This window comes from Bubalus bubalis, chromosome 11, assembly GCF_019923935.1.
Source record: "Bubalus bubalis isolate 160015118507 breed Murrah chromosome 11, NDDB_SH_1, whole genome shotgun sequence".
Taxonomy (NCBI): domain Eukaryota; kingdom Metazoa; phylum Chordata; class Mammalia; order Artiodactyla; family Bovidae; genus Bubalus; species Bubalus bubalis.
Genome location: NC_059167.1, coordinates 28,097,782 through 28,122,907, shown reverse-complemented (window position 1 = coordinate 28,122,907; position 25,126 = coordinate 28,097,782). Strand labels below are relative to the sequence as shown.

The 25,126-nt window shown below is 37.3% G+C and overlaps 1 protein-coding gene across 6 annotated transcripts in view; it reads right to left on the bottom strand.

Annotated features, from left to right (window-relative positions):
* Positions 1-25,126, bottom strand: part of KCNH5 (potassium voltage-gated channel subfamily H member 5) — a 388,790-nt gene that overhangs the window by 310,249 nt on the left and 53,415 nt on the right. For all 6 annotated transcript variants that reach the window (XM_006068056.4, XM_044924885.2, XM_044924884.2 and 3 more), the window contains 2 exons: positions 16,805-16,920; positions 6,878-7,270 (listed from right to left, as the gene is read on the bottom strand). In XM_006068056.4, coding sequence (XP_006068118.1) covers positions 6,878-7,270; positions 16,805-16,920 — 509 coding nt within the window. The remainder of the gene's footprint in view (positions 1-6,877; positions 7,271-16,804; positions 16,921-25,126) is intronic.

Genomic DNA, 25,126 nt, shown 5'->3' with positions numbered 1-25,126 from the left:
AACTAAACATATTTTACATGATCCAGCAACCATGCTGTTTGATATTCACCCAAACGAGCTGATAGCTTACCCAAAAGGTTTTGCCTACACAAAAACCTACACTCAAAAGTTGATAGCAGTTTTATTCATAATTACCCAAATTTGGGAGCAATCAAAATATCCTTCAGTAGTAGGTGAATGGAAAAATAAACTTGATACATCCAGACAATGGAATATTATTCAGCACTCAAATTAGCTATCAGACATGAAAAAACATGGAAGAACCTTAAATATTATTAAGTGAGAGAAGTCAATCTGAAAAGGCTTTCTACTGTAGGATTCCAACTACATGACATTCTGGAAAATGCAAAACTATAGAGATAGTAAAAGGATCAGTGGTTGCTAGAGGTTAGGAAGGAAGAAGGGATGAAGAGGCAGAGCGCAGAGTTTTAGGACAGTGACACTACTCTGCATGATACTACAATATGCCCTTATGCATTTGTCAAAATCCATAAAATGCACAGCACCATGAGTGAACCCTATTGTAAACTATGGACTTTGAACAACCTGATGTGTCAATGTAGTTTCATTCTGGTGGGGGGTGTTGATAATAGGGAGGTTATGCATGTGTGGGGGCAACCTCTGTTATGGGAAGTCTCTGTAGCTTCTTCTCAATGTTGCTGTGAACCTAAAACAGCTCTTTAAAAAAGTCTTATTATCACACTAATAAGAAAAATCAATAATTATAAGGTGACTTGGCAATATTTCTAAGATTAAAACTAGTAAAACTAAAAACAAATACTATGAAATCCTCTTCTATACCACTCAAACATTATTTTTAATTATCTAAAGGTTTTAATGAAAAAGTAATGATGATCAAATTATATTAAATAGCAATTTCCAATATATCCTTAATGGAGGGCCTGAAATTTCTCAAAAGTGACAAAATAAATATATGACTACAATTAGCTTTGATTTCCAATTTTTTGCTTTGATATCTAGATAAGAGATAAAAATTTGCTATATATACAGATATGTTAAAATGAAATGATGTATGTGCCCATTTTTCATTGGAAGGACTGATGTTGAAGCTGAAACTCCAATACTTTGGCCACCTGATGCGAAGAGCTGACTCATTTGAAAAGACCCTGATGCTGGGAAAGATTGAGGGCAGGAGGAGAAGGGGATGACAGAGGATGAGATGGTTGGATGGCATCACCGACTCGATGGCCATGTATTTGGGTGGACTCCGAGAGTTGGTGATGGACAGGGAGGCCTGGCGTGCTGCGGTTCATGGGGTCACAAAGAGTCGGACACGACTGAGCGACTGAACTGAACTGAACTGAATGTGCCCATTTGACAAGCATAAATCAAGAAAAATTATAATTTAGAAAATGATTTTCCTAAACTTTTCTGGAAATTAAAAATATTTGTAATATTTCCACCTAGCAGTTTCTGGCTCAATCATTTTGTCCCCTGAAACAGTGCATTCGTGATCACTTTTCCAATTTCAATTGGTTCTACCTTGTTTATTGTGTTTGCCACTAATACCACTCATTGTCCCCTGAATTCCCCAAGTATCATGTTTCCTAATTCCATTTAGTCTACCAAATTGTTTGTCACCTGCAGCTGCCCCATATTTCTATGATGTCTTATAATTCAGTTCCCCCTAACCTCCCAGAAATCAAGCTCCCTGGACCTCCCAGAGCTGTGTTCAAATACTACAAAGGAGTTTGGTTTTATTCCTTAGTTTCTTGTGATAATATCTTTTACCCCCATTATATTATCTAGGAAATTGACATTATTTCTTTTCAAACAGAATTCTTTCTTTCAATGGACACTATCTTCCCAGCCTCACAGTTCTCTTAAAGAATGACATATCCACTTCGTGAATTCCTAGTAAACCAAGTTGTCTTCAGAAAGCATATCATCTGAGACACTCTTTAATATGAAAATGTCATTACATCCTAAATTATTTTGTACCGTATCATGTTAAAGGAGTAAGCTGTAATCTTCAGACTCATATTCTTCTATTCCCAAGCTACCAGTAGCTCAATTTCTCATTTTTAAGTTCTATTTTGTTTTATGTCCTTGTACAATCTACTAAAACCTTACTAACACTTTATTGCTTCAGGTAGGCGAGTCACCAATATGCAGTAAGCAGTGAAGAACTGCCAAGGAGATGGAACACATTCCTAACCACCAGAGGGCTTGTCACCAAGCTGAGGAAATAGACACACACAAGCAAAACAATAATATCCCCTCAAACATGCACAATTCTACAAACAAAAATCATATCTATTTTTCCATCGACTCTTTAAAAACATCTTGTGAAGTAAAAAAGTCAAGTATCCCTTCCTTTTTTTTTTTTTACAGATATGGAAACTGAAATCTATAGTCACCATCCCAAAGGCTCACAATAAACAAAGTCCTAAAGAAGCCACCCAATAATTGAAAGAGAAACTTGAAAAAAATGTGGAACCAAAATGTAAGACAACACTAGTTTGAAAAATGAGAAGGCAAACAGAGGCCAATGATTTATTTAGAAGGGCAAAGATACTTATAAGTCAAATACTGAAGATAAAAATATTAAGAGCAATAGATGAATACAAAAACTTCCAATCTATTAGAGGGAATCCAGAAGATTTTTAAAATTCAGTCATTCCAAAAAATGGCAGAAAAGAAGAATAAAGTAGAAAAGAGAGAGAAAAGTGACTAAAACACATTTCAGAGTGGAAAATAAGATGCTCTACCTAAAGCAAAAAGTAATTAATTACAATAAACATAAACAGACTAAACTTCCCAGATAGAGAAACTCTCAGAATGTATAGACTATTTACAAAAGATACAACTAGAGTATAACGATCTAGAATGATGAAAAGTTAAATGCTAGAAATACATATTGGAGAAGGCAATGGCACCCCACTCCAGTACTCTTGCCTGGAAAATCCCATGGACGGAGGAGCCTGGTAGGCTGCAGTCCATGGGGTCGCTAAGAGTCAGACACAACTGAGCGACTTCACTTTCACTTTTCACTTTCCTGCATTGGAGAAGGAAATGGCAACCCACTCCAGTGTTCTTGCCTGGAAAATCCCAGGGACAGGGGAGCCTTGTGGGCTGCCGTCTCTGGGGTCGCACAGAGTCGGACACTACTGAAGCGACTTAGCAGCAGCAGCAGCAGAAATACATATATCAAGTAATATACATATGCTAGTTTAGCTCTTAGTATCAGGCCAAGCAAACTTTAAGGGGAAAATAAAGGCATTATTAGTTACAAGAAAAGTTGGAAAATAATGTTGAGAAAATTTTCCAGAAAGTATAGCAAAAAGATAAAGGATTGGAAAATAAGGAAAGAGGGGGAAAAATTAGAAAAGTCTAGTAGGTATTAGAATAAAAGGAATTTCAACAAGAGAGAGAAAAGAGAAGAGCAGGAAAGGAGATGGAGAAAACTCATAAGAAAAAAAATTGAAACAGAAGACATGCTTTTCCAGATTGAAAAAGACTCCCAGACAGTGCCCAGCAAAATGGATGAAAATGGACTCACAATAAAGCATAGTACTGGAAAGATTCAGAATCCTAGACAGAGAAGATATATCAAATTTCCAGAAAAAGAAAATAGGTCACGATGCCTCAAAGTTTCTTACGAGAATTATTAGAAGGTAGACTGTAATGGTACCACGCCCTTCAAAATCTGAGGATAAATTATCAATGGCCTAGAATATTACAGACAGTCAAACTGTCCATCAGGTGGGAGAGTAGGATGATGAGAGATCTGTTTAAGAAAATGATGTTGATAGGATATTGCTTGCATCGATGCAAGGAAGGGAGCTTTAGACAATTGGCATAGAGTTTAGTGGTTGAGTGAGTGATGAGTACATAAAAGAAAGCAAATGATAAAACCAGACAATTATCAACTCTCAGGAAAATGGAAAGTGCAGAAGAAGAAAAGTAATCACAATATATTGAAGGTTCAGTTATAAATGAGCTTCCCTTGTAGCTCAGCTGGTAAAGAATCTGCCTGCAATGAGGGAAACGTGGGTTCAGTCCCTGGGTTGGAAAGATCCCCTGGAGAAGGGAAAGGCTACCCACTCCAGTATTCTGGCCTGCAGAATTCCATGGACAGTATAGTCCATGGGGTCACAAAGAGTCGAACACAACTGAGCAACTTTTACTTTCACTTTCAGTCATAAATAGCATATTTGTAGACATAATGATATAAACACTATTTATGGAACCAAAAGGATGATATATCTATATTGTGAGAATGAGGTGATGGAAATAAGTGCATGGATACAGTGAGGGCAGGGAGAAAGAGGCTGAAACCTCCAATTTGATAGTGAGAAGTCAAAGACAAGTCCCAAAACTAAAAAACCAAAAGGAGTAAGTACACAGTTTTGCTGTTTGGTGATGGAAGCAAATATTAAAAGAATCCCCAAAACAGTCTGAAAGTGTTTGCCTCTAGGGTCTTCTCTTTTAAAAAATTAGATACTGCCAATCATTCTTCATGTAAGTTTTACCAGTATTCCCTTGAGCAATGTATAAGAGACTTCATACCATCACTGTATCAATTCAGATCCCTTACCGAGTGATGCCAAGTCAGGGTTAGATATGCAAGACTTTCACTGGGATAAATGCCTATGAAGGAGAAAGGAGGGAGGGGTCTTCAGACCACGATGCATGTCTGAAACCTATGAAGATGGAAGGAAGAATTCTGTAGAAAGAGCCTCAATCACAGCACAGGTAAATGGGGAGTTCCAGGGCAAAAGTTGCTCAGCAAAGGAGTTCTTCGTTGAGCAGGACTAGACTAATTACAATATTGGAGGTGGTGGTTTAGTCACTAAGTCATGTCTGACTCTTTGCAACTCCAAGGACTGTAGCCAGGCTCTTCTGTTCATGGGATTTTCCAGGCAAGAATACTAAATTGCCACTTCCTTCTCCAGGGAATCTTCCCGACCCAGGGATCAAACTCACGTCTCCTGCTTGGCAAGTGGATTCTTTACCACTGAGCCACCTGATAAGCCCAATCATAATATTACCACTATTCTTAGTCATTGGTTGAATGTAGCCTTGGGGAAACAGCTTTGAACTGTGACCTGCAGCAGATCAGAAAGCCACAGCAAGTGTCAGTCAACTGTATTCAGTGGTATATTGGCAAAATGATTAACAACTAATGCCATAGAAAGGCTTTTTTTAAGCCTTTATTCATAGCATTTGCCATTTTAAGGGTGTAAATACTCCCATCGTGGCCAGTTTCAAGCTACCAGGGTGACAGTGTGATATCACTGAATGCTGGGTTTGAAAGGGATGCTAAAGAATGTCTTTTCCAAACCATGAGCCACTTCCAGGAAGCCCCTACCTGTGCTTCATGCAGCAGGTTTCCGTGAAGGTAGATCTGAGCAGTACACATTCTCAGACACCATATTCTCCAACCCAGTGTGTGTGATAACTGATGGTATGTCAGTAGTCTATAAGTTTACTTTGAATTTTTCTAATACATCTGAGGATATCATCATATATTTATACAGTATATTAGATGCATTTATTATTATGCAATCTAATTTATTTTCTTTTCTGTGAACTAAACCAACCTTTTGATTAATTGTATTAAAATCTTTATGCCAATGTTCTAAATAATAGAAATCCTAATGCATTGATCTTAATATATTAATCTGTTTAAAAGTAAGTGAACATATAAATACTACTTACTATCTTCTTATCATAAGATCAGCATTTTCAAAATTAATCCCTATCAATCCTTCCAGAAGGGAAATAAGATAGAAATATACCTTAAAAACTTGATGTAGGTGGAATTTAAAAAAATAAATAAATAAAAATAAAATTAGAAACAAATTACTATGATTCTTTTTTCCTTGAATTTTTAAATTAACAGTTATGTGTATAGCATCAAAATACAATGTCTATACTAAACTTTCTAGAAATATTTTTGGTATCATTAAAGTTGATTCAATGCAGAAATCTTTATGGAAAAAGATCCTGAAGAAAAATTGCAATCTACCTCCCAACACACACAGAATGACAACAATGTAGCAGAGAATTTTCTATCTGAACAGTCTATGAGGACAGAGTAGAATCTTTAGGGAAATTAAGTTTGTAATTATTATTATGAACACATTTTAAAAACAGATACATTCTATATTGATTCATTTATATACATCCTTGGTATAGCAAGTTGAAAATCATCCACAACTAAGTTAGAAACTAAGAAGCCTTGGATGAAATGGTCATTAAAACATTACATATGTTTTAATATTTCTAGTTGTGCAGATGACACTGAATAAGCAAAATCTTGAATTAGACCAGATATCAGAAGTTATCTAATACAGTCTCTAACCACAAATGATTAGGCAAAACTTAAAGCAAAAACTATTTAAAAAAAAAAAAGAAACCAAAACGGCAAAACTTCAAGAATTTCTCTACCATAAAAGCTTCCTGGATCTTTTTGTTAACAACAAGTGTTGTTAACACAACACTGCTACCTATGTATCTGGAGGGGAGGAGTCAAAACATCTGTGGGTGCACAGAGTTTTAAAATGCTACTGTTTTCCCAAAAAAAATACATATATTGCATAATCTTTCAATCAACTGTCCAGTTCATAAACCATATTTGACTTCAAATGCTGTGGCTTTTCTTCTCCTCTTTCAAACACAACCTCCAACCACAGCCATTTCCTAGTATTTTCAACCAGAAGTTTTTTAAAGAGTGAATAGAAATTATAAAGTAATAAAATATGATCACTTATGGCAGGTATTTAGTAGGATGAAGGTTCAAAGTGGTGACTATAAAGAAGTTTAGGTTATTTATAAACTCCTTTTATCCTAATTTTCTCAAAATATGTGATTAAAGTACTAAAAAAACAAAAACAGAAAAGAAACTCACCTCATCCACATTTTCAAAGGCATTGATGATGTCATAAGGTAAACAAGACAACAGATCGATCACAAACCAAGTTTTCAGATAGTTCATCCTTATCAACTTGGGGTCAGAAATAACCTCTCCACCAGGTCCCACAAAGGTTGTGTGAAAATTTAAAACAATGTCAACCAGAAAAATAACGTCCACCACACTGTCCAGCACCAGCCAGGCTATGTTGTTCTGCTTCGTTTTGAAGGAGACGTTGTAAGGAACCATAATGGCGGTGTAGAAGGTAAGAATTAAAATCACCCAATCCCAAGTTGTTTTAAAAGCACAATAGTGTAAAATAATGTGTGGTGGCGTCTTTGGCGCTTCTTGCTTATACTGAGGAAGAATATCTGATCCCAGCTGAAGAACCTAAAAGAGAGAAAATGTATTTATAAGTGACCCGGACGTCTCTGCAAAGTTAGTAATGAGTGCAAATTTTCTGGCAGACAAACCACTGGTTTCAAAGCCAGCCATGCTCTGTAATTATATCTCTTCTCCTGAGTTGTATCAAGGTTTGTTCAAAGTCACTGCAAATCCAATCACTCTATCGAAGTTGATCTGTCTGCCATTCCCTCTGACTTCCTCTCCCGTGGCCAACTCGTTCAGAAACTGGTGCCCACACACGGAGGGCAGAAAGAGACCAAAGAAAGGCAGACCACACCAGATCAGCAGGTGGCAGTTTTCATAGGCAAGGAAACTTACAAGGTTTCATTGGGTAGCCACAAAACCAGAGGTTTCAGAACCCACCCACCAAATCTTAAAAGTTTATACAGAGGTTTACTGGCTTCAGTCATGTATACAGTCCAGATGTTCTCAACCACAGCTAACTCTCTCAAGGTTGTATCCTTGAAAATGGTTCCCACAATGGGAATGGTGGACAGAAAGTACATTTCAAGGACAAGGGAGGGGGTGAGGAGCTTCCAGTTGCCTGGGTCCAGCTCAAGGAACACCTGGCAGTCCCATCCTCTTGATAACATCCTCCAACACCAACACTGATCCACAGCACTGCTGGACATCCACTACTGGAAGTGCCTACTGCACATTCACTGGGCAGAAGTGCCTAGAATCACACATCTCACAGACTGGCCAGCTGTTATTTGCATGGCTCACCATTACCCATTCTTTACATATTTGGGATTTGAAGGAGCATAACTTTGATTCTAAAGGCTTTGCTGAACCTCAGGGCCCCACTAATTGGTGATCTTGCTGTTACATGGAACTCAACCAGGGCCCTAATGACAGGCACAGCAGTATCAGAGCTATAAATGTTATAGCCTGCTTTCCCCTGTTTCCCTTTCAATCAGATTTAAAGAATATTGGATTTCCTGCCCAGATGCAAATTTCCTTTAGAAAAAAAATTCTAAATACTCAGGTTTGTTTCTCCATACCTTTTGGACAAATTGACAATTTTCCATGCAAGTTTATATGAACCCTGACTTCTTCTGATTAGGTCTCATTAAAGAGACAATGAGAAAAAGCAGATGGCAGTGCAAGAGCAGAGGTCTGGGCAACCCTGGGATAAGGCAACAAACACAGGACTTAGCACTTCCGTCCAGAACCTGGAACATGGACATTGTGAAAAGCAGTTGAAAAAGCAGGTTGAAGACCTCTGCTTCATGCCACCAATGAAGCTATAACTGAGTAAACCTGTGTATTAAGGAGTTTGTAAGTGGGACTTTGATCAACAATATTTTCAGCAGCTTTACCATCTTATACATTCAACTATTCAGTGTCCCTAAGACTGACGGGACCCAGAAAGTAGGAGTCAACAAGTTCAAATTATAAAATCATAAATGCACTAAATTTATGTCAATGCACAAATAGATGTAAACAAAAATACCTGTTAGCTTGTAATTTATATGCAACAAAGCAAAATAAGTAAACTAGCATTTTTTGAAATTTGAGACTTATCCTGAAGTCTCTCATATGTATAACTTACACAACTGAAAACTAAGCATATAATATAATCATTGCTATTTTGAAACGTGAAAGAATCACTGATATTCTCTTTAGGTGTATATTATAATTATTGTTTTAAGCTTGGGAGTTATAAGAATTATTTATAAAGATTTTTACATATTTATGCTCATTATCAGTACCCCAGTAATGCTTTTTCCATGAGATCTTATATTACTTAGCAACAAATTATCCTGCAGGTAGATTAAGTTTCATGTTGAGACACAGAATTACATATAAAGACTCCTATACAATCATGGCTTCTCCTTCACCTTTCAACCACAGATCTATTCATTCCAACATCACTGTGTTAAACATGAAAATTTCCTTCATACTCAATGTTAGTATTATACCATCTGTATTTACACACTCTGTAGTTTGAGCACAAAGAAACACACTTAGAAAATAAACTCAGTGCCAGGTTGCATTAGGACCTTTACGGGCACTCAGTACTTTTGCCTTCCTGGACCCCTTCCTCCTTAAAAATAATAAAATAAAAATTATACTTTATTTAATATTTTTATATTTATTTAAATATAAATACAACATAAATGTATAAGTTTTATTTAAAATTACATTTTAAATAAAAATATAAATAGTTTGTTTAATATTTATATTTTTATTTAAAGTTATATTTTTATTTTAACAGCATTATTACAAAGATGAACATTTAATTATTTATTATTTTACCTAAAAGTTCATTTTTTTTCCTTCAACTGCTAGTAGAAATTCAGGCATCCTGGTGGACCCCTAAAAGTGTTATTGGTGCTACACTCTGTGCTCATAGACAAATTGGTCCCACTCAGCACCCTGGAATAATATAAGGTGTCTCCTCTAGAGATGAACTCACTCTTGAGTTCAGTATTTCCTAAATCTGGCTACAAACTAGAATCATCTAGAGAAGTTGTTAAAAATACAGTATACTCATGCTTAGACCCCTATGCCAGAAAATAATTAAATTCATTTTGTGTATTAAATTAAATTCAGAAAATCCGTACTTTCAAAATCTTTCCAGGTGATGATAGCGTATAGTTCAAAATAAAAACCCTTGTCTTCTATTTCTTTAAACATTCATAACCCAGTTCTTCAGACGGTGACTTGAATTTTTAAAGCAATCCAAAACTGCTCCAAGAGAAAAAGGAGGAGCAGGAAGAGTAGGAGAAGAAAGGCAACACCGACAAAGCAAGGCATGGGATACCCCATGTGCGTCAGTTTGATGTTTCTCCTATGTAGAGCACTCCTTTAATCTCAGCCCTGTCACTGGGGCTTTTCTATAAAGCAGTGAGTAACGACTGTTTGCTTTATTTCATTTGTACTTTCAGGAGCAGTAAGCCTTGGATAGATGGGCATGAAATCACATGTTCTGATGTATTTTTGTGCTGATACAGACACATTCTTTCTCTCTGAATATCGGGAGCACACTGGGTCTAAAGGAGTCAGAACCACAGATGCATGTGGAAGCTGAATCCAATCAGTAGAATGTCAGAGCATGTTGAAAACTGATGAATTGCCTACATAGACACCAGAATCCTTGAAACCGGGGATCAGTCTAAATTTAGGAGGCCTAGTGGAAATAAGATAAAATGTATATGTGTTGGGAAAAGTGAAAGGGCCTGAAATTTAACAGCAAATCCAAATACTCAAGCTGAGCAAATTACATGATTCTGACTACAACTGGAAAAATTGTCTTTCTGCTAACTTGATGCCTCTTTTCAGTCAGTCTTTGAAAACCTAAGAGTACACATAGACTAAATCTCTGTAGAAAACCTTGGTATTTCCACATGTTCTCTGAAATCAAGGCCTAAGATCTGACATAAAGCAGTTTTGTATCTGAATCAGCTTTATAAATTAGGGATGACTGATAAAGAAATGAACAATAACCAAAAGGCAAAGCAAAGAAAGAAAAAAATCAGATGGGAAGAAACAGGAATGAAAATTCATCAAGAGTAAAAATGAAAAGTGATGAGCTGTCCAGGGGATAGGAACTCTCCATTTGAGGTAGAGGAAAAAACCATCTTCAGTGATTTGGGGTGCTAAGGTAGAAATTTTTCCTCTCTCTAGTCTCTTTCCTCATGTTCTTGCCCAGTTGTATTAACAAAGAAAGAAAAACTGAATAGGGTGTAGTTAAGACCTAGAAAGAGTCATGACCAAAAAAATCAGTAGTCACAGAAACAAGCTCCTACACTTTACCTTGATTTATAGAAAGAAATGAACAACCGAAGGCAGAAAAGAAAGTAGCTTCAAAATCAAGTAGTAGTTAATAAAAAACACTATATTAAAAAGGAAGTTGTATCTGAGTGCATTAAATCTTGTGTCAAATGCATGTTATCTTTAAAATATTATGATGACTATTATCATTTAACATTTGATATGTTAATGTCTTACTTGGGTTTTTAAAAACATTTCTACACATCAAAGTATTACTCTTTCCTCAAAGGTACCAGAAAATCAAACACATCATCCTGTTAGCTATGTTCCAAGAAAAACTTCAGAACTCTCCCAATTTGAAGAATATACTTTGCTCCCTAACTTTCTCCAAATGAAATTTAGTATCTGCAACAAGTTAAGGAAGTTACTCTGGAGAAATTCAGCTAACCTTTCACTAGCAAAACAAACTGATGAACTTACATATTTAATTGTATCTTTCTCCTCCTTGGCTAGTTACCTCAGAATATTTTGTGACTGCCCAGTAAATGCTCAGCACAGTTTTGGTAACTTGATTAGCTATTTTGTCATCTTTTGTACCAGTAAGACACAAGATGATTATGTAAAACATGTCAACAGCAAAATTTCTAGCTGCCCTCGAGTTCTGTCCTCATTCCTTTTCTCTTTGGTTTCAGTACACTCTGTATGGGCAACATCACCCAGTCCTCTGACTTTAACAGCCAAATCTGTGAGGATGATACCAAGGCCTGTAACTCAAACACAGATACCCCTTGAGAGGCAGACCCATAAATCCCACTTCCTTTTAAAGATCTCCACTTGAATTTCCTGTCAGGAACTTCAAACTTAGTATGCCCAAGAGTAAATCTGCTACCATTGCTCCCAAACCTCCTTTTCTTCCTCTTCTATCTGAGATTTTATTAACCAACAGTAGCCACCATCTGTTAAAGTGCTGTACTCAATATGCCAGCAAATTTGGAAAATGTACCAGTGGCCACAGGACTGGAAAAGGTCAGTCTTCATTCCAATCCCAAAGAAGGGCAATGCCAAAGAACGTTCAAACCATCATACAAGTGCACTTATTTCACATGCTGGTAAGATTATGCTCAACATCCTTCAAGCTAGGCTTTAGCAATACATGAACTTCCAGATGTAGCAGCTGGATTTAGAAAAGGCAGAGGAAACAGAGATCAAATACTTTGCCAATATCCACTGGATCATAGAAAAAGCAAGAGAATTCCAGAAAAACATCTACTTCTGCTTCATTGACTACACTAAAGTCTTTGATTGTGTGGATCACAACAAAATGTGGGAAATTCTTAAAGAGATGGGAATACCAGACCACCTTAACTGTCTCCTGATAAACCTATATGCAAGTCAAGAAGCAAGAGTTAGAACCAGACATGAAAAAACTGACTGGTTCAAAATTGGGAAAGGAGTACTACAAGGCTGTATGTTGTCACCCTGCTTATTTAACTTATATGCGGAGTGCATCAGTGAAATGCTGGACTGGATGAATCATAAGCTGGAATCAAGATTGCCAGGAGAAATATCAACTGCTTCAGATATGCAGATGATACTACCCTAATGGCAGAAAGTAAAGAGGAACTAAAGAGCATCCTGATGAGGGTGAGAGAGAGTGAAAAACCTGGCTTAAAACTCAACATTCAAAAACTAAGATCTTGGCATCCAGTCACATCACTTCATGGCAAATACAAGGGGAAAAAACGAAAGTAGTGATAGATTTTATCTGAGGGGTCTCCAAGAATCCACCTGCAATGCAGGAGATCCCGGTTTGATTCCTGGGTTGGGAAGATCCCCTGGAGAAGGGAAAAGCTACCCACACCACTATTCTGATCTGGAGAATTCCATGGACTGTATAGTTCATGTGGTCACAAAGAGCCGGTCATGACTAAGCGACTTTCACTTTCACTTTCAAAATCCCTGCAGATGGTAACTGTAGCCATGAAATTAAAAGACACTTGCTCCTTGGAAGAAGAACTCTGAAAAACCTAGACAGAATATTAAAATGCAAAGACATCACTTTGCTGACAAAGGTCCATAGAGTCAAATTATGGTTTTTCCAGTAGTCAGGTACAGATGTGAGAGCTGGACCATAAAGACTGAGCACTGAAGAATTGACGCTTTCAAACTGTGCTGTTGGAAAAGACTTGAGAGTCGCTTGCTCTGTAAGGAGATCAAACCAGTCAATACTCAAGGAAATCAACCCTGAATATTCATTGGAAGGACTGATGCTGAAGCTCCAATACTTTGTCCAACTGATGTGAAGAACAACTCACCAGAGAAGACCCTGATACTGGGAAAGATTGAAGGCAAAAGGAGAAGAGGGAGGCAGAGAAAGAGATGGTTAGATACCATCACCGACTTAATAGACATGAATTTGGGCAAACTCTGGGAGATAATGAAGGACAGGAAAACTTGGTGTGCTGCAGTCCATGGGATCACAGAGTTGGACACAACTTAGCAACTGAACAACAACAATACTATCTGTCCATCCAGCTGTTCAAGCCAAAAACACAGAGGTAACCTTGACTCATCCCCTTTCTCAGGTTCATTTCTAACCCATTAACAAATGTGTTGACTCTAATCTTAGTACATCTGCCATCTGCCCTCTTCTGCTACTGGCTCCCTTGCCTAAGGTCATAGCTGTCCAAGCTGAATTACTACTAGAACCTCTTAACTTGTCTCTCTAGTTACCATTTCAACATAGAGCCACTAGGTCAAACAAGGGTTCTTGACCATTTTTGTGCCATGGGTCTCTTGGGAATCTGGTGACATCTATGGATGTCAACTTCTTAGAATAATGTTTTCAAATTAATACAGTTAAAACAGGATTACAAATACCATTGAGACCAATCTCCCTTTGTGAGGTTTGTGAAGCACAAATATGACCATGTCATTTCCTGGCACATGGGACACCAACCACCACTGTTTACTATATACCACCTTAACTTTTCCTTTCCTACCTGACTTCATCCACATGGAATTCACAGTCAAAGGCACCATACTATCTCATCACTGAGTCTTTGGACATGCTGGCCTCTCTGCCAAGGATCAATTGCTTGGATTGTTATATGAGCAAGAAATAGGCTTCTATTGTGTTAAACTACTTAAGTTGGGGGATATTTATTATAGAAGGTAGCATTACCATAATAAAAACCAAAAAAAAAAAGTCTTATTGTGTACGTATGTGAAGATATACATACATAAGAGAATAAAGTCCAACTTCAACAAATCTCACATACTGTAGTTCATATCACACACCTCCATCTTCTTTGTAACATAGCAAAATGTTATTTCTCTCTTACTAACTATTTCACTGGTATTTAAGGATTATTTGGGGAATATATAGAATCTTTAATAATGTTTTCTAAAAGTGTAGTAACTTTAACTTCTGAGGGGAAGGAATGTGAATTTTAAAGTAATGCTCAAAATTCTCCAAGCCAGGCTTCGGCAATATGTGAACCATGAAACTCCTGATGTTCAAGCTGGTTTTAGAAAAGGCAGAGGAACCAGAGATCAAATTGCCAACATCTGCTGGATCATGGAAAAAGCAAGAGAGTTCCAGAAAAACCTCTATTTCTGCTTTATTGACTATGCCAAAGCCATTGACTGTGTGGATCACAATAAACTGTGGAAAATTCTGAAAGAGATGGGAATACCAGACCACCTAATCTGCCTCTTGAGAAATTTGTATGCAGGTCAGGAAGCCACAGTTAGAACTGGACACGGAACAACAGACTGGTTCCAAATAGGAAAAGGAGTACGTCAAGGCTCTATATTGTCACCCTGATTATTTAATTTATATGCAGAGTATATCATGAGAAACGCTGGACTGGAAGAAGCACAAGCTGGAATCAAGATTGCCGGGAGAAATATCAATAACCTCAGATATGCAGATGATACCACCCTTATGGCAGAAAGTGAAGAGGAACTAAAAATCCTCTTGATGAAAGTGAAAGAGGAGAGTGAAAAATTTGGCTTAAAGCTCAACATTCAGAAAACGAAGATCATGGCATCTGGTCCCATCACTTCATGGGAAATAGATGGGGGAACAGTGGAAACAGTGTCAGACTTTATTTTGGGGGGCTCCAAAATCACTGCAGATGGTGACTGCAGCCATGAAATTAAAAGACGCTTACTCCTTGGAAGGAAAGTTATGACCAACCTAGATAGCATATTCAAAAGCAGAGACATTACTTGGCCAACAAAGGTTCGTCTATACAAGGCTATGGTTTTTCCTGTGGTCATGTATGGATGTGAGAGTTGGACTGTGAAGAAGGCTGAGCGCCAAAGAATTGATGCTTTTGAACTGTGGTGTTGGAGAAGACTCTTGAGAGTCCCTTGGACTGCAAGGAGATCCAACCAGCCCATTCTGAAGATCAGCCCTGGGATTTCTTTGGTAGGAATGATGCTAAAGCTGAAACTCCAGTACTTTGGCCACCTCATGCGAAGAGTTGACTCATTGGAAAAGACACTGATGCTGGGAGGGATTGGGGGCAGGAGGAAAAGGGGACGACAGAGGATGAGATGGCTGGATGGCACCACTGACTCAATGGACGTGAGTCTGGGTGAACTCCGGGAGTTGGTGATGGACAGGGAGGCCTGGCATGCTGTGCTTCATGAGGTCGCAAAGAGTCGGACACGACTGAGTGACTGAACCGAACTAAACTGGCATAAATGACCTTCATCTCTTCTTCACTACATTTTTCCTTCACGATTCACTCAGCCCAATAACTCTGGAGAAAACTCTAATTTGAAAAGATACATGTACCCCAATACTTATAATAGAACTATTTATAATAGCCAAGACACAGAAGTAATCTATATGTCCATGGACAGAGGAATAGATGAAGATGTGGCACATACATACAATGGAATATTACTCATCCATTACAAAGAATGAAATAATGCCTTTTGCAGCAACATGGATGGATCTGGAGATTATCAAACTATGTGAAGTCAGACAAAGAAAGACAAATATCATATATCATTTATATATAGAATATAAAATATGATACAAATTAACTTATTTACAGAATAGAAACAGACTCACAGACTCTGAAAACAAACTTAAAGTAACCAAAGGGGAAGGGGGGAGTGAAAAATTAGGGGCTTAGAATTAGCAGATACAAATTACTATGCATAAAATAGATAAACAACATATATATAAAATCTTATAATAACTACTATATAGTCAATGTCTTATAATAACCTATAATTCAAAGAATATGAAAATATATATACTATATTAAATAAATATATATATATAATTACTTTTCTGTATACCAGAAACCAATAACACATTATAAATCAACTATAATTTTTAAAAATATTCACTTAGCCCAGGTATCATCTCATTCAGGTACCACCTCCCTTTTCTGCTGGATATTTAACTCCTTGAAGATAGGGTCCATGGCCTATTCATCCTTATATCCTTTGCATAGTACCAAGCATAGAGCAAACCCTCAGTAAGTCTATGCTGTACACACAAGTGAACGAATGAACTTGCTATCTCATTTGCTCAAAGAAAACCTCATATTCTACAGACATCACCTGGGATGTTGTAAAGTACCTTCCCATTTTCAAAGTAGGAGACCATGAAAAGAAATATATGAAATTTCTACAATTCTACAAGGGAAGAATCAATTAACACATAAGTATTTGCAAAATAATAGCCAGAAATATCAATACTGAGACATTTGGATGGGGAAAATGTACCACCACCAGCATGTTGAGAAGTAAAGTTAATCTTGCACTTACTTCAGCTAGTCTTGAATGTTTGTGGACCACCTCTGTTTTATTCATTGGCGTGAGCTGTTGCAAAACACTTCGGCTATTTGTCAAAGCCCGTGTCAATCGGGCAAATTTTGTCCAACCTTCAAAATAAGGAAAGAAAGTCTCAGTTTTTCACACATAATGAATATAGAAGTCAATATTCTTGCTAATATTCAAGGGATCTCAGAAAGAGCATTAAGTAATGAAAAGTTAGCACTTCATGCTAATGAAAATGCAGAACTAATGAAAAGTATCAACCTAAATCATATTATTTCTACACAGGCATCATCATATACTTCAAGGGCAGTTATAAAATAATAAGTAAATTTTATGTGTGATCTTTGTGTTTTGTGCAAATCTATTAATATCATATAGTCCAAGCAGCTAGGTGTCCATAAAATTCTATCCTCCCCCTTATAATGTATAGGTTTGTTATTGGGAAACAGTTGCCCGGCCCGGAATGCATTTTCCAGCCTTCTGTGCCTCTAGGTATGGGCATGTCTCTAGTTCTCACCAATGGAATGAGAGCAGAAGTGATGTGTGTCACTTCCATGCATGCAACAACTTAAGAGGCAAGTGAAACTTCTCCATACTTTCTCTCTCCTTCTGCTAGCTGTATGAAAATGACAATAAGGCCCCAGGGGATGGCAAAGCCACTGAATCAGAGCATAGAAGAATGCCATATGCCAAGGATCAATTGCTTGGATTGTTATATGAGCAAGAAATAGGCTTCTATTGTGTTAAACTACTGAAGTTGGGGAATATTTATTATAGAAGGTAGCATTACCATAATAAAAACAGTCTTATTGTGTACTTATGTGAAGATATACATACATAAGAGAATAAAGTCCAACTTCAACAAATCTCACATACTATAATTCATATCACACACCTCCATCTTCTTTGTAACATAGCAAAATGCTATTTCTCTCTTACTAACAATTTCACTGGTATTTAAGGATTATTTTGCAAATATACAGAACCTTTAATAATGTTTTCTAAAAGTGTAGTAACTTTAACTTCTGAGAAGAAGGAATGTGAATTTAATAAAAAAGAATTTTCTTCCATTATTTCCATTATTAAAATCATTAATTTTTCATTATTAAGCTAATTAACTTTAAGGAAATGTCAATGAGATGTGACCAAGTGGAACAAAACCAACCACAGTCTGCTCTTATCTCAATTAGCCTTTCTCTGCTGCTGCTACTGCTAAGTCACTTCGGTCGTGTCCGACTCTGTGCGACCCCATAGCCGGCAGCCCACCAGGCTCCCCTGTCCCTGGGATTCTCCAGGCAAGAACACTGGAGTGGGTTGCCATTTCCTTCTCCAATGCATGAAAAGTGAAAAGTGAAAGTGAAGTCGCTCACGTGTCCGACTCTCAGCGACCCCATGGACTGCACTGCACTTCTTCAATCTAATTCTGGCTTCATGTAGGCTTTATATTGTCCCATCAATTCAGCTCACTCTATGATATCAACTACTGGATTGGGGAAAAGAGTAAACTGGTACTGGTTGATAGAAGATTCTTTATTCTTTTTCATTAATGGTGCTCATCCTAGTGACTAGAATGTTAGGTTTTGGAAATTGTATGCAACCCTAAAGTTTGTCCTGTGCAATATGCTAGAAAAACAGGGAGGCACCAGATATGTCATCAACTCTAAGAACTAAACATCAACATAAAACACTATCAAGCAATCTATATCACCAACGTAGACTTTTCTTCCAAGTACTAGACCAATGTCTAGTTGGCCATTGGTCACCTCTTACTCAGATGACTCTTAAACATGTTCAAAACGGATCTTATCATCACCTTCTCCCCACATCTCCAACTCTGCTTTTTTCGTGGATTCTTGGTCTCAGTGAATGACTCAACAATATTTCCAGCTGTCCGAATCAGAAACTTGAGATTTACCAGCCTCCTACACTATCACATCACACACACACACACACACACACACACACACACTTCCAATTCCTTCCATAAATATCCTAAAATTTAATCTCCTTTCTCCATCGCTAATATGTCATGTCATATATATCATCTTTCACCTGAGTTAGACAGTAGCTCCTAAAAACTATAGTCTATATTCTGTTCTCTGACCACATATTTTCCACATTGCTGCCAGAGCTCTTCTACAGCACAAGTTTTACTATGCCCTTCTCCCGTTTTTAACTCTTTAAGAGATTCCTAGAGGCCTTCAGGATAACACTGAATATCCTTGGTATATGTGTCATTTTGTTTCTAACCCTAAAGATTTCCTCTGCATCTATCTCCTTCTACTTCTCATACACACTCTGTACTCAAATCACTATGAAATTAAAATGACAAACTGAAAAACAAAACTAAATTCATTAGGAATTCTTTGTTCACCCTATGACATTCAATGCTTTCATGCTTTCACACGTTATAATCATGCTGCCTGCCTGAAATGCTTTTTCCCTTCCCATCATTCTGGCTAATGCTTACTGGTACCTCCAAAGTCAAAGCATTCTGGGATCCACTGGAAGCTTCGTGGCTCCACACATGAGAGATGTACTCTCCTCTGTGCATTCACACTACAGGATACATACCTCACATGGCACTAACCATACTAATGCAGTCATTGATAAGCATGTCAGTCACTCCCATTAAACTGCCATTCATCTCTCCATTCTCAGAACTTGGTACAGGCTTGCCATAAAATAGACCTTTAATTGACTAATTAATCAAAAGTTATTTGTAACTTTAAAAATAAGATTTAAAAATAAGCTGCATTTTTATTATCATGAGCATTAACATGAAATATTGTCATGTATTATTATCACTGGGTTTTGGTTTGGTTTTTGATTCATTGGATTAAAATGATGAGGATGTCCTCAGATGACAGGGACTATATTGGCAGCAGGTATGTTAAAATATTTCCTGTTGATCATTTCTCTTTTTACAGCAACTGAGTATTATAATTGCAGTGAATATTTTTAGAAACTTCCAAGTCAACATTGATTCAGTTTCTTTTCTTTTCTTTTTCTCTGGCTGAGCCACAAGTCTTGCAGGATTCTAGTTCCCTGATGAGAGATCAAACTCAGGCCCTCAACAATGAAATCACAGAGTCCTGGCAACTGGACTGCCAATAATTACTGCAAGTCAATCTTATAGTAACTTAAGATTCATTATTTCTAAGACAAATAATGTTGCACCTATTAGGATATCTGATTATTGGATTAAAAGAGAAGATAATTTTTATTTCCTGTGTGTGATAACGGTTTGTTCAGAAAATATTTTTTAAAAATTAAAGGAGACATCAAAGGAATAAGTTCAATAACACATGGAAGAATACAAATCATCAAATACCACGTGTTCACTCCTTTCCTAGGATAGTACAAAGAAGCAAATATGTGCAGAAGGAGAAACATGATGATGAATGTTCATCATCATCCTCTGGTTTTCTATTTCAAGAATCGTGAGTACACACTACAGTTTCTTAATGAGGAAGCAGCAGTTCCTCATTTAAGCATAAAGCAAATGTGCCTGTGTCTGTGTATCTCATTTTACACATGAAGTCAACATAATCAAGAACTATTTCATCCCTTTACCTTATTTCAATGTCCTGGAGGAAGACAAAATGTTAAAACTGTGAAAATAAAACACATCCACTTTTCTTCATGGTAAACAGTAGAAAGAAACAGAAATAAAAACGTTAATTCTTCAATCTGAAATTTTATTCTGCATGAGACAACCCTTAAACATAGATGAAAAGGGAGTTTACTGCATGATATGACTTTTAGGTGCCAGATTTTATTCTTTCTATCCCTGGTTGTCTAGTTCCATGACTGGAACATAGTGGGCACTAGACACATTTTTGAATGAATGAGAACATTAGTTAAAAAGATAAATAGAAATTAACAAGGCACCCAGATTATATGTATTCAGTTCAGTTCAGTCACTCAGTCGTATCTGACTCTTTGCGACCCCATGAATCGCAGCATGCCAATAGTTCAAATTAGAAATAAAGAAGCAAATCTTCTGCTTTTCTATGTTCAGCTCTTAGCAGATACGAATACAACTCTGTCTTGTGAAGGAAGGGCTTTGGGTTGGAGAAGCTAGAAAGGGCATGGTAGAGGGTTGAGGAGGAAGTGTGGAGGACTATAATTTTTCTCTCAAAATGAAAACTGGGGAGTTGCTAACAGGAAAAAAAAAAAAAGGTGGTGACAATTGTCAAACTGACTCAGATACTGAGAGAAGTTTAGAGGAAATATCAATACTTGGTAAGGGTTCTTCCTAGAGACAGCAAAGGCAGTTGTCTAATCATTTAACCATTTAAGAGCTTCAATATCAAAATGCTCACAGAGCTAGAAAACAAATGCAAAGCTGGAGAGTGTTTTGATTCACATTTAAATCAAAGGGAGCACTCAAAGATGCACTCCCTAAATTGCTCAGTGATCTTTTGTCTCTGGTGAGAGCTTGCTTGCAGTCCTCAGTTCTAAACAGCATTATTTTCTTTATGCTGTCCCTCTGTCCTCACTCTCAGCAGATTAGCTTATCAAATATATTATTGAAAAAACAGAAGACAGAAGAAACACAACAGCCTTCAACTTCCCTTCTGTTCCCTCCATCTCAAGTTCCACCCAACCATGGTAACTGATTCTTGCCATTCTTGCCGTATCTTTACTATCTTAGAGAATTAGGCATTTGCTCTTTTCTGATCATGTATATATTCTACTTAACAAACATTTAAGTGGCTTCTAGATTTTTTCTATCACTAACAACGCCACAGTGAATTTCCTTATAATTATACCTTTGTGCTCTTGGATACATCTGCAATTGCCCATGTGATTAGATGAATTAGTTAATTTGATCTGTCAGCAGCCCTCACTAAACAGTCAAACTTTGAAAAAGTTAAGCAGTCACACTGTCTAGGTCAGAGGGGAAAAAAGGCCTATCAGCAGTTCTAACTTTCCCCAGCGATACATTTACTGATTTCACCTTTACTGAGACCTAACTGGTGTGACTGATTATTCAGCACAGTTCACTGATGTTACTTAGATGTGGTCGATATGGGGTAATGTGAACAGACAGCTGAATATGAAGAGCCTAATACTTGCTCTATAAGTTGTTCATGGCATTATGAGAACATTTGTTCTCCTAAAAGCTTAGGATGCCAACTCCTTCTTAATAAAACATTAGTTTAGCTCTATTGGGTTGCAATTAACCTCTTTGTCATGGACTGCCTAATCTTAAAAATAAAAGGAAGTCACAGAGGCAGTTCAATCAATCTACTAGACTGCAACACAAGATTCTAATCTATAAGAAAAAAGCTTAGGTAAACAATTATACTCTTGGCCAAAGAGACTACATGGTATAATTACTCATATTTCATCTGTTGTTTCCTCTTTAAAGAAAACCATTGGCTTCCTACAAGGGGAAGGCTGCTATTTTTGCTGTTATTTTCATTCTACAGGAACTTTTTTTGTCTCAATTATTGGCACAAAGATGCCATAACTATTTGGCACAGGATATTTCACACTGTTAAGTGTCTTGGCAGTTTCTGAATCTGTTTGAAAATACTGTACTATATAAATGGGCAGAGATTTGAACCATCGCTTTTAGAACACATATGGGTAATCAACAGAATGGATTTCTTGGCTGTCATTTTTCCCCTTTGTATTATTATAAATGATGTATCAGGTACCACTGACTGATAATCTGAGCAACAGTTCCAGGACCTCAGTATCAGAAACAAAAGATAACAAAAACTCTTTCCCCCCCTTGAATTATCATCAGTAAATTCTGTTGATTCAAAACAGTACAGTCCTGTCAGAATTGGACTATTCTCAACCTGTGCTTCATCTTTGTAGGGAAAAAGGAGAGCAGGGGGTTTAAGGTGGCCAAACCCCAATAAGTATCCACTGGAAAGGGATAAGGCAGCATGGTCCAATAGAGAGAACATTGGATTGAAAATCAGTCAGACTTTGAGTGTCAGAATCTTCAACAGTAAAATGGAGATAATAACACTAATTTTCAGAATTATAGGAATGAGCTATAAAGAATACAAAGCTCCTGACACGTAGTAACTGCTTAATCAAGACTGGTTTCTTGCCCTTCAATAGTTACCACCCTTCATGTATATGTAAGTTGACATCCTTCAGTGCCATTAATTTCAAAGGCAGAAATTCATCTAGAATGAAGTTTTGGTGATCATATGAGGAAGTGCTACTCTCAAATTAGTTGGCTGCCATTACACTGTAGTTACCACTCCAGATACAACTTAGAAGTACAATTCACAGTTAGCCAATTTACTCAGGTTTTTGACCTATATGTCTGAGGTTCTTGGTAAAAATACCAATATAAGCCGAAGGAGACTGATACCAATTCCAATCACTTTTGTCACATTCTTAAAAGATATGGACCTTTGTTCCAATCACTGCCCCTTTTCCACATTAAAAAAGGCAAAATGGCCTTGTTCTACAAATGTTTTAAAAAGTTATATCCTGGCTTTCCTATGTGTGGATTCACTTGTTTGTTCTGCATTTAAAACACTATTTTCTATATCCCCAAGTAAAAGCCAAGCTTTTACTATCTAAGTATTGCTTCAAATTTTTGCAAACACCTTCAACCTACTCTATTGCAAATATCCTCAGCTCCTTGATCCCTTCTCCCTGATCCTGGAGCTCCCTGATTCTTTTCATCTTGCCCACCTAACCAAATCCCAACTCTGGTTGGATTCAACTCACCTACTTCACCATCTACACACCTTTGACTACACTGCTGCTGCTGCTGCTAAGTCGCTTCAGTCGTGTCTGACTCTGTGTGACCCCATAGACGGAAGCCCACCAGGCTCCACCGTCCCTGGGATTCTCCAGGCAAGAACACCGGAGTGGGTTGCCATTTCCTTCTCCAATGCATGAAAGTGAAAAGTGAAAGTGAAGTTGCTCAGTCATGTCCGACTCTCAGCGACCCCATGGACTGCAGCCTACCAGGCTCCTCTGTCCATGGAATTTTCCAGGCAAGAGTACTGGAGTAGGGTACCATCGCCTTCTACTAGGGTAGAGTAAACACATCATCATGCTCATAGATACTAACGAAATGCATGACCACAAGTCTCACATGGACCTTAGTGCTGCACTGAAAATCTGCTGAATTTAACCTTTGCCACTCACTGCTCCACTCTCTACACAACTGTTTCATACCTCCTCCTCCTCCTCCTCTCCCCTTCAACTCCTCCTTACCTCCTCACCATCCTTAATCTCAGTTGATAACCATGTTTCCTCTTTTACTGAGAAAATAAGAGTAATCAGAAGAAAGCTTCCATTATATATCAATCTGTTTTCACACCACGCCTCTCCCCATTAGGATATGATGGAAGGAACTTTGTATCTCCAAAACCTAGTTAATAGTGCCAGGACCATACTGTGTGCTCAGTCAGCATGCTTGGTTGGGGAAAAATAAATAAATAAAATAAACAAAAAGAAAAAATACTCCTAGAAGAGTCACAAAAAGGCTCATGTTAAGTAACTCTGGTGCCCAAGGTTGAATCTAAAGTAAGATTACTATATATGTAGAATCTAGGAAAAAATGGTACAGATGAACCTATTTTCAAGGCAGGAAGAGAGATGCAGACATAGAGAATGGACATGTAGGCATGGTGCAGGGCGGGGTAGGGTGGGATGAAGAGAGAGAGAGATTAAGATTAACATATATACACCACCGTGTGTTAAATAGATAGTTGGTGAGGAGCTGCTATAAGCACAAGTTCAGCAAGGTGTTCTGTGATGATCTAGAGAGGTGAGAGGAGGCTGTGAGAGGGAGCTCCAAGAGGCAAGGGATATATGTATGCATATGACTGATTCACTTGATCATACAGCAGAAACTAACACAAAATGCAAAGCATTTATATTCCAATAAAAACTAACACAAAATGCAAAGCATTTATATTCCAATAAAAAAATAACATTGCTTCCTCCATGTTCAATGTTCTATACTCGAATCATATTGATACTCTGGTGTTATCACAAAATCTCATCTGCTCTTTCCCAAAAGTTCTATGGTCCTCTTTGCTCAAACTAAAAAGTTGAAAGATGCATTTTTGCGCCAAGTTTTGAAAATATACTTTCTGATATGCTAGCTTCATAGGGATAGTTGGATGATTGCTTAATGGCATAAATATTTTAGTTCTATTGAATTTTTCATATTAAATTTACAACTCACATGAATAATAGAAAGTAGCTTATATACACCATTCACAGTTACATTGTGCAATACTTTTTTAGAAATCTGTTATGCATTTTAAAGGTGTGGAGGAGTCTCAAAATAAAAATCTATTTAAAATA